Below are 12930 nucleotides of genomic sequence, written 5' to 3' on the forward strand. Positions count from 1 at the left end.
AAAAAATAGTAGTAATATTATCATTTAAATCTTCATTTTGAAACTGAATTTTGCTCCTTTTTAATTGTTGTTCCCTGTTTTCAGAGTGGTGCCTCGATAATTATTAATGTTGATTAATAACCGTATTTATTCATGTCAATAATTACAATTATTATAATATAACCAAAACCTAGCATTAAAACCCCAACAACTGGCAATAATAAAACAGGGTGTAGGGTAACTCATCTCTGAAGCTAAAGAGGATCCTAGAAAAAAATAAAGAAACTTGATATAAGTGAAAGTAGAGCTGCATTACTGGTAATGTACGCTCCAAGTTCCACCAAAGAAGGCTCATGCATGGGCACCAAACAGAGAATATCTCTGGTTCAGCTGCATTGATTTTTAATTCTTATGCTCTCATCCCGTCAATCGTTACTCCAACGATGTTAGCAGAGAGCAATCCTCTCCCTCCTGACTGATGTAGAGTTGCGGGGACTATATCACGCACTCACTCCACATTCTGCACAGCAACAACACTTTGCAGCCAACAACCCCAAATGGTTCTCTGATAGCTCTGTAAACACACTCCCTGCTGCGCTGTTCTGTCTGCAGGCCAGGTCAACTTCATCATAAAACTATGTGCGAATAATTCAGTGCAGAGTCAGGCCTCAGTGTGAGAACAGAACAGCCCCAAACCAAAACTGACCCTGACGAAAGTGAAAGCATGTTTATTGCACTTGTTTTTTTTTTCTGAGGACAGAGCTGGAAAAGAACATGCTTTTAAAAGCCACTGGGTAAAAAGTGAGAATTCCCAGAGTCCCTCCAGTGAACTTCTGGGAATTCTCATGTTCCTCCTCTGTATGGACACTTACCCTTTCAAAGCTGCTAATGCTTCCCATGCTTCCCAAACGGCCCCGCATCCTGCTGGCGCCCTGGTAACAGAGGTGATTACATAATATTAGAATATAATACAAAAATATTATATGCAAAAACATGCAAGTGGGGGATATTTTGCAACTGTACAGTTGAGAAGTTAGTTAAACAAAGCCTTGCAACAGAAGGATAAGGGTACACATTTCATTGTTCATTTAAGCCTCTAACATAATAACAGATGGTAGTAGAGGAGAGGTCTCAGATTACCCGGATGTTTCTGCTAAGGAATTATTCTGTCGTCTTACTGACAGATATGGGTCAATCCAAATCCCTTGGATGACAATGACACAGAAACAGCAACTGATATGCTGAGGGATACAAAGGGAATAAAGCACAGTGGCTATTTTCTGACAAAAATATCTACAGAGATAAACTTAGAGAGAAAAAGCAGACACAATAACAGCAGGGAATTAAATAAAAATAGAGGCAGGAGGGTAGGGAAAACTATAAAAAACCCCTCTCTGCTCAGACACACCCTTGCAAAGATGTTCTCCAGGGAGCTTGTGAGAGACGTGCGAGCTTTGTTCTTCAGCACATCAAGTTTGAAGCGGCTGCTGCTGGCGGTGCCGTCACCTGCCGACGGGCTGTTTGTGGCGTTCTGTCACACAACAAACATCACAATAAAAATATTTAATAAAAGGTGAGTGCTGCAATGAGACTTTCACTGTAAGCTGTCTGTGGAAGCATACAGCAGAACACCATGTGATCATAAATAATACTGGAGTAATTCTCTTGTTGGGGTTCTGCTATATGATTGATATTTAACATGCAACCTCAGGCTGTATCACGCAAAAATAATAATCCACAGTCATGTCATACTTAACTGTCATTGTTATTTCCATTCAGCTTTATTAAATGTAGCACTGATTGTATTGGTAAGGAGCTTAGGTCTTTTCAGGAATGTTATGCATCAGGAAGGGAAGGGATAAACTTTACATGTGAAAGGAGAAAACAGAGCTTTTAGTGCAGCAGAAATCTAGGTTGACTGGTTTGTTGTAAGTAGAGGATTCGACCTGTCTATTTAGAGTGTAACTCTAAAAAGACAGATAAGAAAAGGGCTTTCTGGGGCCCAGTCAAATGGGGGTCCACGAGATCAGCAAAATCATGGTCCATTGTGAAGTTAAGTTGTGATGTGAATATTTTATTTTTGGCCTGGATAATAACCACTCAAAGCAACAAAAGAGAATTTTATGTGTATGTGCTGTAAGATAAACCCTTTTTAAAAAATGCAATCCCCTTTTCTTAAAATAGAATTATTTATTTTGTAATGCTTACAATGTGGATGGGCACATTGAACTAAATCATTTGGAAAGTAATGTCAGACTTTGTAGCTAAGCTATGATGGCTACAAATATAAGAATGCCAGAAAATAAAGTGAAAGAAACTGAGACAAGGATAAGGGAAAAAAAAATGATTGAATAATTGTAATAAGTGGCAAAAATCCGTTCACAGTGGCATAAATGGGCAGAAAATGTTGTGAAAAGGGGTATTAGCTGTATTATAATCATATCAATGTATCATAAGAGACAAGGAAATTGCAAAGAGTGTCAACAAAAGGGTTTAAAGAATCAAAAAACAGTGTAAAAATGGCCAAAAGTGTCAAAGTTGGCCAGAAAAAAGTGGTGAAAAGCAGTTAAAAAGTGGCAAAAAGGGGTCAAAAGAGGCCAAAAACGGGTTAAGTTGGGCATAAAATTGTTCAAAATGTCAAAAATGTATTATAAGAGACAAGAAAATAGCAAAGAGTGTCAACAATGGAATTTAAAGAGGCAAAAATGAGTAGAAAGTGGCCAAAAAGTGTCACAGCAGGCCAGATGAAAAAATGTGATGACAGGCTGTTAAAAATTGGTGAGAAGAGGTTAAAAATGGGCAAAGACAAATGTTTTCAACACTATAAAACATATAAAACACTATATAACACTGTAAAAAGCTTGACACATTTTTTCAGCTCCAAAATTAAGTAACTGTTAGAAAAGATGCCAGCACCATTGCTACTGATCCAACAAATATATATTGATATCATCAATACATCACACCTGGGGCGGGCCAGAGTTTTTCAAGGACCCAGCAAATTCTGTGGCTGGGCCTGATGTAACTTACTAAGTCATAATCAACATGTTTCTCTGTCTATTTAAAACTGTAGCTGTATCAAAAAAACACAAAGTCAAAACTTAAGAAGAAGACAATCTCATAGGAGGGGGACACCAAAAGGGCTGGGACACATTTAATAGCTTTGCCCATTGGGATAAAACTCTTTATTGGAGACATTTGTTTGTTCAATGGTATTAGTTGTTCCTTACATCTGTTTCCACTTTATTTTAACTAGATTTTACAAATGTATATTTCATGAAAAATATTTTATTCTGTTTCTGTATTTAAACCCCTTGTACTATCATTGTACCTAATGTCTGAATATATTCTTTAAGTTGTGTGTTGTTCCCATTAACCTTTTCTTTTTAAGCATTGTGAGATGGAGCCAAGGATTTTGTTGTCAACAATCAAAGTTATTTTACTTGCATGACAACATACATATTGAAACTGCTTGTTAAGAAAACTTAAGGTCTCATTTTTAAATGTAAAGGATGTTTAACATCTTGGCTATTGTTTAAAGTACAATGTGCCAAAATTTGAAATTGAATTGTCTAGATTAACTAAAAAAATGATTAACTGTGTGCTACATTTTTATAAAGGTCTGTGTCTTGTCATGGTGGCTGCCATGACAGAGCCATGGAAAGCACAACATGTTTACTGTTGCTGTGGAAACGCTGAATGTTTCGCAAAAAATGTTAAATAAGGAAGTGCAAACTCCTGCCAAATGCTCTTGCTGTGCTGCTGTATCTCATGCATGTTTGTGCAGCTTACTAGTGATAGACCAGTGTTTTTCTGTGTCAACAGCTGTGAATTCTGTCACCCAAGTGGTGTCCCCGGTAATGCAATTTCATTTTAACAGCTTTTCTCCCTCATTATGTGAAAATAATCCATGAAACAAAATAGTGGTCTACCGTTCAACAAACACTTTTAATATAAAAAGAGTCCTTAACTCAAGAAGTAAGCAATCTTCTATTATTGCGTTGATTAAGAGACCCGTGGCAGCAGAATTTTCTTTCCGTGCTTTAAGGTTCAAGGTATCATTATTAGTGCCCCAAAAGGTAAATTTGTTGTGCAGACAGGAGTTTGTTTAGCTGTTTGGAATGCACGACAACAACAAAGATCTTGAATCTACTTATAGGGAAAATGCAAGGTCTTATGATGTTAAAAGTTCCTGTACCCGGCCTATAACTGATTAACTACACCACATTCTTCTGTTTTTAGTCAGACTGGAGTGAAACACATGTCAAATTGTTTTGGACTATTATTACTCATATAATTTACCTGAGGGGCCTCTCCGATGTGGAGGTGTGTCTTTTGCTTGGCCTCACACAGCTGCCTCAGATGGAGAATCACCAACTCATTCTCCTCCTGGTCTGACACAGGCTTCAATCTCTGCAGACACATAAACACTCATCTTAAAAATGTAACTAACACCGGAAATCATGATCTCAAAAAGCTGTAAATGTGTCTGTTATTTTGCAGTCGATCCTGTTAATATTTTACTGGGCTGCCTCACCTGAACTCGCTCAAAAATGTCAACCTGCTCGTTATCAGTCAGCTGGGAGAGATATTTTTGGATGGCTAGCTTCGCTCTGGGTGGGTAAAGACCTGGAAACAGGGAAGGAAATAGGAACGCTCTTATGTTGCTTTGACTCTGTGAACATACAATCCATCACTAAGGTCAAATCAGTGAAAATTACAAGCGTGTGGCGTGGCTTACCCTCAATCCTCTCACAGAGCTTGTGCAGGTCGTGCATGGGGCAGGCTTCGCACAGCTGGATTGGGGTCTTGTTGCTCTGTAAAGCTGCTGCCGTAGAGAAGGCCTGCTTCAGCGTCAGCATCACCTCATCCACCTGTAACACACAGAGCCAGATAGGAGAATAAAGAAAGTATAGATTTAAGAGAAAAGCTGCAGAAATTTTCATTGAAATGTTTGGTGGGACTTACCAGGGACTCACTGGCACACTGGAAAACATAGCACACATACTGACTGGAACCAGACTCCAACTGATCCCGACAGATGAATCCAAAATGGTCGGACTGTTTGATACCCTGCAGCAAAATCAAGAAAAAAACAGGAAAGTTAAACAATGCCTGCACTTTTGCATCTTTGTATTAAGTCCTCTTACACAGATGATAAAAATGCAAGGACCAGACATGTCAGGGACAATGAAACCACTCTTGGCATTCACCTAGTTTCCATTCAATTAGGGAAATGACCACTTTGCCCACATTAGACAGTCCATTATCTTAATGCAGTCGGTCTATTTAAGGATTCTGGATTGCATAGTAGATTCCTACTTCACTGATAAATGTGTCATTTGGTTTCCAATTATGGATCGGAAATAAAAGGCGTACTGTACTATGAAAAAAAGGACACTAATGCATTAGATGTCTAGAAAAGAAATGCAAATGTAGTGTGAGCTAATGCTTTGGCCAAGGCTGCAGTAGAGACAGGAAGATGGAGAGAGAGAGAGAAAGAGAGAGAGAGAGAGAGGGGCTTTCATTGAAAATAAAGAAAGTAAAAATAAACCAACCTGACAGCAGGATGAGATATCTTTGAAGTTCTTCTCCAGCACCACTGTTTTCGTGTCTGGACTAATGAGGTTTACTTCAAAACGCCCGACCTATTAAACACAGAAGTACAGAGTCAAGCAAGAACATGGAGACATTAAAAAGGCACAGAATACCCTCATAGATTTTGTAATGTATAACATTTGAGGCAAAGATAACCCCTGTATCAAAAGAAAGGCAGTTATAATTGATCATGATTACACAGTGGCACCATGTTTTATTGATATCCCACTCATGCTGTTTTGATAGATGTTTTGCCCCAGTTTCTCAGTCTAATAAATTTTGCATTTTTCACAAATCATCACCACTGAAACTTTTAGGCATCGTTCAGGAACTGAAAAGCAATGGACAGAGAAAATACTGTAGAAAATCTGCCAAGAATATAGGTTTAATAACATATTCTTTACACCCATTAGCTAAAGTCAGCTAACATTGTCGCTTATGGTCTAAAATTCCTGACAAAGTGCTTTCAACTCAGTAGCCAAAGTGATACAGCAATGTGAAAAATTTTATTTGCCTCCATACAGATTTCTTATTTTTCATATTTGCCACACTTAAATGTTTCAGATCATCAAACAATTTCTGATATTAGACAAAGATAACTCCAGTGAATACAAATGCAGTTTTAGAATGACGATTTAATTCATTGAGTAAAAAAGCCATCAAAACCTGCCTGGCTATATGTGAAAAAGTAATTGCCCCCTTGTTAAATCATGAATTGACTGTGGTTAACCTCATTTTTTGGAAAGCTAAGTACTTAAATAGGTCCTGTCTGGTAAAGTGAAGAAGGCTAAAAGATCTCAGAAAGCAACACATCATGCCACAATATTATGGCATTTAAGCACAGATGAGAAACAAAGCAATTGAAATCTATCAGGAAGGGGTTGCAAAGCTATTTCGAAGGCTTTTAGACTCCAGCAAACCTTGGTGAGAGCTATTATCCACAAATAGAGAAAACTTGGGACAGTGAAAACTTGAAACGTTGGGGATAGCAATACACATCCAAAAACACACCATCCCCACCGTGAAGCACAGTGTTGGCAGCATCATGCTGTGGGGATGCTTCTCGGGGGTCAGTCTTGGAAGGCTGGTAAAGATAGAGGTTAAAATGAATGTAGGAAAATCCTGGATGACAATCTTGTTCAGTCTGCAAGAGAACTGCAGCTTTGGGAGAAGATTTATTTTTCAGCAAGACAATAACCCAAAGCATACAGTGAAATACACAGAAATGGTTTAAAGACAACAAGGTGAATGTTCAAGGGTGGCCAAGTCAAAACCCAGACCTCAATCCAAAAGAGAATTTGTAGCTGGACCTGAAAAAGGCTGTTCTTGCCTGATCCCTGTGGAACCTGACAGAGCTTGAGCAGTTTTGCAAAGAATGGAGTAAATGGTAGCGTCCAGATGTGCAAGCCTGAGTGAGACCTATCCATACAGACTCAGTGCTGTGATTGAAGCCAAAGGTGCATCTACTAAATACTGACTTGAAGGGGGTGATTATGTATGCAGTCACTTATTTTACCCTACATATGTTTTTGTTTAATTGACATTACTTTGTAGAAATCTGTTTTGACTTGTACATTAATGTATTTTTTACATAAATTCAATAACAGGGTAAGATATCCACGTGGTTGAATACTTTTTATAGGCACTGTACTTAACGGGGGTTAGCGAGCAAATGGTAAATGTTAGTGCTATTTTAAGCTGTTTTCCAACAGTAACCAACAGCTTAGCAAATATCTTCTTTCCCTCTGAAATATGAAATATCTCATTTCTTGTGACTTGTCAATCATTTATTAATCAAACACACTTCACTTCTTCACTTGAATAATCTGAAACATCAGAACAGTTTAGCTTCTCCCCATTAGCATGATGTCAAAGGAAAATGTCTGCCATGTGAATATGATGAATGACACACATAAACAAACTCTTATGCACTCTCAGAACAAGGTCAACAGGCCTGCACAAACGATTTTTCCCATAATTGACTGACACGTGGAGTATCATATTGAGTGCCGTGCTCTCAATTTTAAAATTAGCTCCATGAGGAAATGGGCATGGTGTGTGAGGAATGGCAGCTGACTTTCTCTGCAGCCTGCATGCTTTTTTACTAAGCAGCAGCCCCCTCATGTTTTCTCAGGAGTAGCACTTGCATTAACAAATTCTCCTCAGGAGTTACAGCCTCTTTAACTGCAACTGTAACACAGGGCAAAGCTGGTCTGTGCAGTATAACTGCCAGTCAAATGCTATAAAAATGATTTGCAGTAGCAACAGGCTGCTGGACTTAATGCAAAAAGGGGGGCAAACAATGGTGCATGGGGTTTACTGGTGTGACAGATGGTATTAAGTTCTTGAAACTGAAAAATTCTGACTTGGCAGGAACCAAAAAGCATCCATCAATCTCACTGAAGGGAGTATGTTTATAGTTTGACCCATAAACCTTGCATCCACTTCAGTGTTGGAGTACCACCAAGGTGGTTAAAATATTACCACAACTCATTACAGATGTACGCTGTACATCGCTCCTCTGTACCAGAATCACACACAGTAATCATTCATCACAGTGCACTGCAAATGACTTTTATTCATGCATAACAATCCGGCCCCAAACTTGAGTATGAGTGCATACCAAGTGTCTGGTTTAATGAGAGAACATAACTGTTATGATAAAGCACAGCTGCTCACAGAGAGATAAGGAATAAGCCCATAAGCTCATTTTAAAACCAAGACATCAGCAAAACTACAGCAGATAACTGGCTTTTCACTGGAACTCAAAGGCACTTTTCTTCATAAATGACCTCTACCTGAAAGAGCATTGTGCGGTTTTTGTCAGCATCAGTCGGCTGGACATGGTTTGGTGCGCTGGAGTGTCTGCGACGTGTGGGGCCCATGATGACGTTTTCTCCCGGCTTCCTCTGAAGATTCCCCGCCAGGCTGCTGCAGCGTGTACGAAACTCCTGAGGCTCCTCGAAACCAGAGTCCTCCAGTATGCATTCAGGGAACGCTCCTCTCAGGCTGCTCTGGCTGGCACTGCTGGACAAACTTTTACCTGAAACAAAGGAACCATGGTTTATTTCTATTGTTTATAGCACTTTTATTTTCCATTTAAATTGGTGTGTAAGGTAACAACACAGGTAACCTGACAGGTTCTAACTGAAATGGACACCATAACATCAAATATTACTTTCAGAATTGCTGTTTTGAAGCTGAAAGTTACATAGTATGGCCATTTCCATCTTGTTTTTGAAGAGCCAAATGTGACTATTAGGCCAAAAGAAGGACATTAATTGCCATATTTCTACCCTTTACCTCACTTTACCTCACTTTCTATGCAAATAGGATCAAAATCCACAACACTAACACAATTCTCTATTGAGGAGAACTTTAAACTAGCTATTGGGATCACTGATTGATTAGTAAAATGAACACTGGGGAAAGATTGAAATGAGGGAAAAACTGAGATTTTCTCAGCCGGTGACTAATTTTTTTAACCAGTGTAATCTTCCCCTAAAAACAGGTTTGTAGCCCCCGATACGCTGGCTTTACATCTGAATTAAAGGGGCTATGTCCACTTCTTGTACACAATATATAGTTCACAGAAAAGACAATTAATTCCTACAATTTCTAATATCTTAAGATTTTATACAATGCAATGCATGGCTGTTGTAGTCGTGCATGTTGGTATTAAATGAAATTAAAGTTGAGCAACAAAGGGTTTTTGTCTCTACTGTAGCAGTACACAATCTTTGTTTTGATTTAGCACATACAGGTGCATCTCAAAAAATTTGAATATTATGTTATAGTTGATTTTTTTCTGGTGGTTTACTTTGGAAAGATACTTTTTCATATATACTAGATTCATTACACAAGAAATAAAATATTTGTTGATTTTTTGGTTTAATCTTGATGATTAAGGCTTACAGCTCACAAAAATCCACTATTCAAAATATTACAAAATTGTGAAAATATCCAATTTGCAAAGGGTTTCTGAACCTCCATTCTCTCACTCTGGTTCAGCACACACAACTGAAATCATGGGGAAGATTGCTGAATTGTTAATTGTCCAGAAGACAATCATCGACACCCTTCACAAGGAGTTTAAGCCACAGGAGGTCCCAGGTTGCTTTAATAGCAGCCTTCACCCTGTCTGTATTGTTTAGTCTGGTGACATGGAACCCGCAACTATCACTGACTGTCACAACTTCACACTGGACTTCAAACACAGTGGATTCTGTAGCTCTCTGATCTTCCTCCAGATTCTGGGACCTTGATTTACAAATTAAATCAAAATTTACTTTCATCTGAAAAGAGGAATTTGGACCACCAAGCAACAGTCCAGTTTTTGTCCTTAGGCCAGGTTACAAGCTTATAAAGTCTGTGGTTCAAGAGTGGTGTGACAAAACACCTGTAGCCCATTTCCTGGACCTGTCAGTATGTGGTGGCTCTTGATCCACTGACTCCAGCCTCAGTCACCTTCTTGTGAAGTTCTTGAATGTGCTTTGTTTGACAATTCTCTGACGGCTGAGCATCCCTGTTGCTTGTGCACCTTTCCTTATCACACTTTTCCCTTCCAGTCAACTTTCCATGAATATACTTTGATACAGCCTCTGAGAACAGCCTGCCCTTTCAGCAGTGAACTTCTGTGGCTTATCCTCCTTATGAAGGGTGCCAGTGATTGTCTTCTGGACAATGCAGTCAGCAGTTTTCCCCATGATTGCAGTACTGAACCACAGTACGAGAATGAAGGCATAGTAGTTTTGATTTCTGTAACCCTTAATCATCAATGTTAGAAAAAAAAGTCTTGAAATATACCACTTTGTTTGAGATGAATCTAGAATATATAGAAATCTAACCTTCTAAAGTAAATAATGGGAAAAAATTCACTTTTGCATGATATTCAAATTTTCTGGGTTGCACCTGTATGATCTTTATGAGATCCTTACCTCCTGTCCCACTGATATCCTCGAATCCAAGACCTTCAAGGCCTTCTTTACTTTCATTCAGAGCAGATGACAGTGGGTCTCCATCTTCTCCCATGAGGAACTCCACTGGAGCGCTCTCTGTGGACCCTCTCTGACCGTTGAGCAGTCGCAGTCGCTTTCGCTCGACCTCATGCTGACGAAACTTATCTATGCAGTCATCGACAAGGGTGGACGGAGCCTTTTTGTGCAGGACTGTCACCTGGAAAATTTATTAATTTAGCTGTAGTGATTCAACTGCTGAATCAGATTCAAAAGTAATATTCATAAGGACGGTACTCATTTATACCTTTCCACAGTAGAGCACTTCATACTTCTGGGAGTTGTAGAAGGCCTCATCAGCTTCCTGTTTGGGTTTGGCTTCTTCCTTTAGGGCGGATTTGGACACTTGGCGAATCCTGCTGATGACCTCAGGGACCTTTAAGAAAGGAGAGTGGAACAGATACACACATGATGAATAGAAAAACAGAACAAGGGAAACAATAACAAAAGAGAAAGGGAAGTGAAGAGGATCAAAATAGCAAAGAAAAACTTCAGCACAGCTCCTTTTACAGCCAAACAACATGAACATTGCAAAAACAAACACAATTTGTACCAAAAACACACAGGATTTTAAACGATTAAAAAAAAAAACAGTGCAATAACAATGTCACCTCAAACAAAGAGTTTTGATTCGTTATCCACTTAAATCAGGAAATGCATTCATTTTGCAAAGTACTAAAGATGCAAAAAATAAACCGTGGTGCATTTGAAATTGTTTTTGCAGCCTAGTTCTTCCATTGGCTCTTTTTAGCCTGAATAAATTTAAAATTTGGATGGTTAAGAAAAGCAAAAACTTAATCAGGAGTGAGGTATTAGATGCAAGATGTATTTGTTAAACTATCTTGAACTTTACTATCTAAACAGTTTCTTTGACTCTAAGTCAGTTTGACTAAAAGTCCCACAAAGAAACCCAAGCAACCTGGAATGACTTCCCACTTGCTCAGTAACATTTTGGGATATAAAAGTGCACCAGCAGAAGTCAATGTTTAGTAGATAGTTGCATTTCAACCAAGAACTTGCTTTGACTAACAAATAACCTGAACTTAGGATCTTCAAATACCTCTAGGCCAGAACAACACAACAAGATTTGACCTACTATTGAACAAGACACCAAAAATTACAAATTTAACAGAAATAACATCTTCATTTTGTGGAAAACAAGACTGAACAGAAGACTTGAAGGTCATGGGGTCTGTTTTGGCTTCAAAGTGCTGCAGAGTGCACCTGCAGAAAGAGTGAAAGGAGGAAATCTGTATCCAAAACTTGCATGCAACAAGTCATGACAGAAAGAGTTATTCTTTCAAAGCAAACTCTTGAGCAACGCAAGGAAATTTAAGCCAACTTAACTTAGTCATGAGATACTTTCGCTGTTGAGATTTCAACAGTTTTGGCAGACATAACAGGATTTGCAGCCTTGGAGTCCCAGCTCACTCTTAACTGTCAAACCAAGGCTGCAGCCAAGGTCAGCCAAGTCGCATGTTTAAGTCAACAATGAGTGCTGAAACAAACAGAGTCTCTGCACATGCACAGATCTGCAGTCCTATCTGTTAAGAATTATAGACCAGCTGTTGAGCAAATAAAACGCTTTTTGCATATCAGGGAGGGATGTTATGTAACTTAAAACATCAATCTTACTCCAGAGGTGTGTGACCAAAACAATGAGATGGAAGCAAGACGGCAGGCAAACAGGAAGGGAATGATTGTGAATAAAACACCCTGACAATAGCCTCTCTCTTGCTTTCATGAGACAGTTTATACCCGAGATTCAGAGATCAAATACTTGTCTGCCATATTGCTGCTCTAGCCACATGAGCTATTTTAAAGTCTCCATTTTCCAAGTGCCTGCCCTCCCAAGGGCTGAGCAGTGCCCGGCTGGTGACAGAAGGCTGCATTGAGAGGAGGTGGAGGGCAGGTGGTGGGGGTGGTGGTTGTTTGTTTAATACATACTAGGCCATGTCTTGAGGCAAAAAACTATGACCCATGAAATAGCTTTCCAAACAGTTAGCTGGCTCAGTTCTCTGCTGTCCTTAAGGCTTTTGAAAGAGTCTTTTCAGTAACATCAAACCTACAGGGGAGCCTAGTGATGACATAAAACAAAGGCACTGTGAACTATTGGTACCATGGGAATACTCACCTCCGCAATTCCACATTAGACTCCAGGGACTACAAAACAAAGTTTCCTTTTTCAGGACTCAAAGAAATGTGCACTGAATTTGTCATGTGCCATGCTAATTCATGTTGCTAGCCAGTCTTTTACAATGCCAACAAGATTACTTTTTATGGCTATCAGTATTGATGCATTAATTGTAATTAATTTAGGTCAATAATTAGTGTGTTT

The 12930-nt window shown here is 39.0% G+C and overlaps 1 protein-coding gene across 5 annotated transcripts in view; it reads right to left on the reverse strand.

Moving 5' to 3' along the window:
- tbc1d4 (TBC1 domain family, member 4) overlaps positions 1 to 12930 on the reverse strand; it is a 59707-nt gene that overhangs the window by 33090 nt on the left and 13687 nt on the right. For all 5 annotated transcript variants that reach the window (XM_041806463.1, XM_041806461.1, XM_041806466.1 and 2 more), the window contains exons 2-11: positions 10840 to 10968; positions 10515 to 10752; positions 8376 to 8620; positions 5538 to 5627; positions 4948 to 5052; positions 4721 to 4853; positions 4517 to 4608; positions 4282 to 4392; positions 1388 to 1510; positions 852 to 911 (exon numbers count right to left, since the gene is read on the reverse strand). In XM_041806463.1, the coding sequence (XP_041662397.1) occupies positions 852 to 911; positions 1388 to 1510; positions 4282 to 4392; positions 4517 to 4608; positions 4721 to 4853; positions 4948 to 5052; positions 5538 to 5627; positions 8376 to 8620; positions 10515 to 10752; positions 10840 to 10968 (1326 nt within the window). The remainder of the gene's footprint in view (positions 1 to 851; positions 912 to 1387; positions 1511 to 4281; positions 4393 to 4516; positions 4609 to 4720; positions 4854 to 4947; positions 5053 to 5537; positions 5628 to 8375; positions 8621 to 10514; positions 10753 to 10839; positions 10969 to 12930) is intronic.

Source organism: Cheilinus undulatus, linkage group 15 (assembly GCF_018320785.1).
Source record: "Cheilinus undulatus linkage group 15, ASM1832078v1, whole genome shotgun sequence".
NCBI lineage: Eukaryota > Metazoa > Chordata > Actinopteri > Labriformes > Labridae > Cheilinus > Cheilinus undulatus.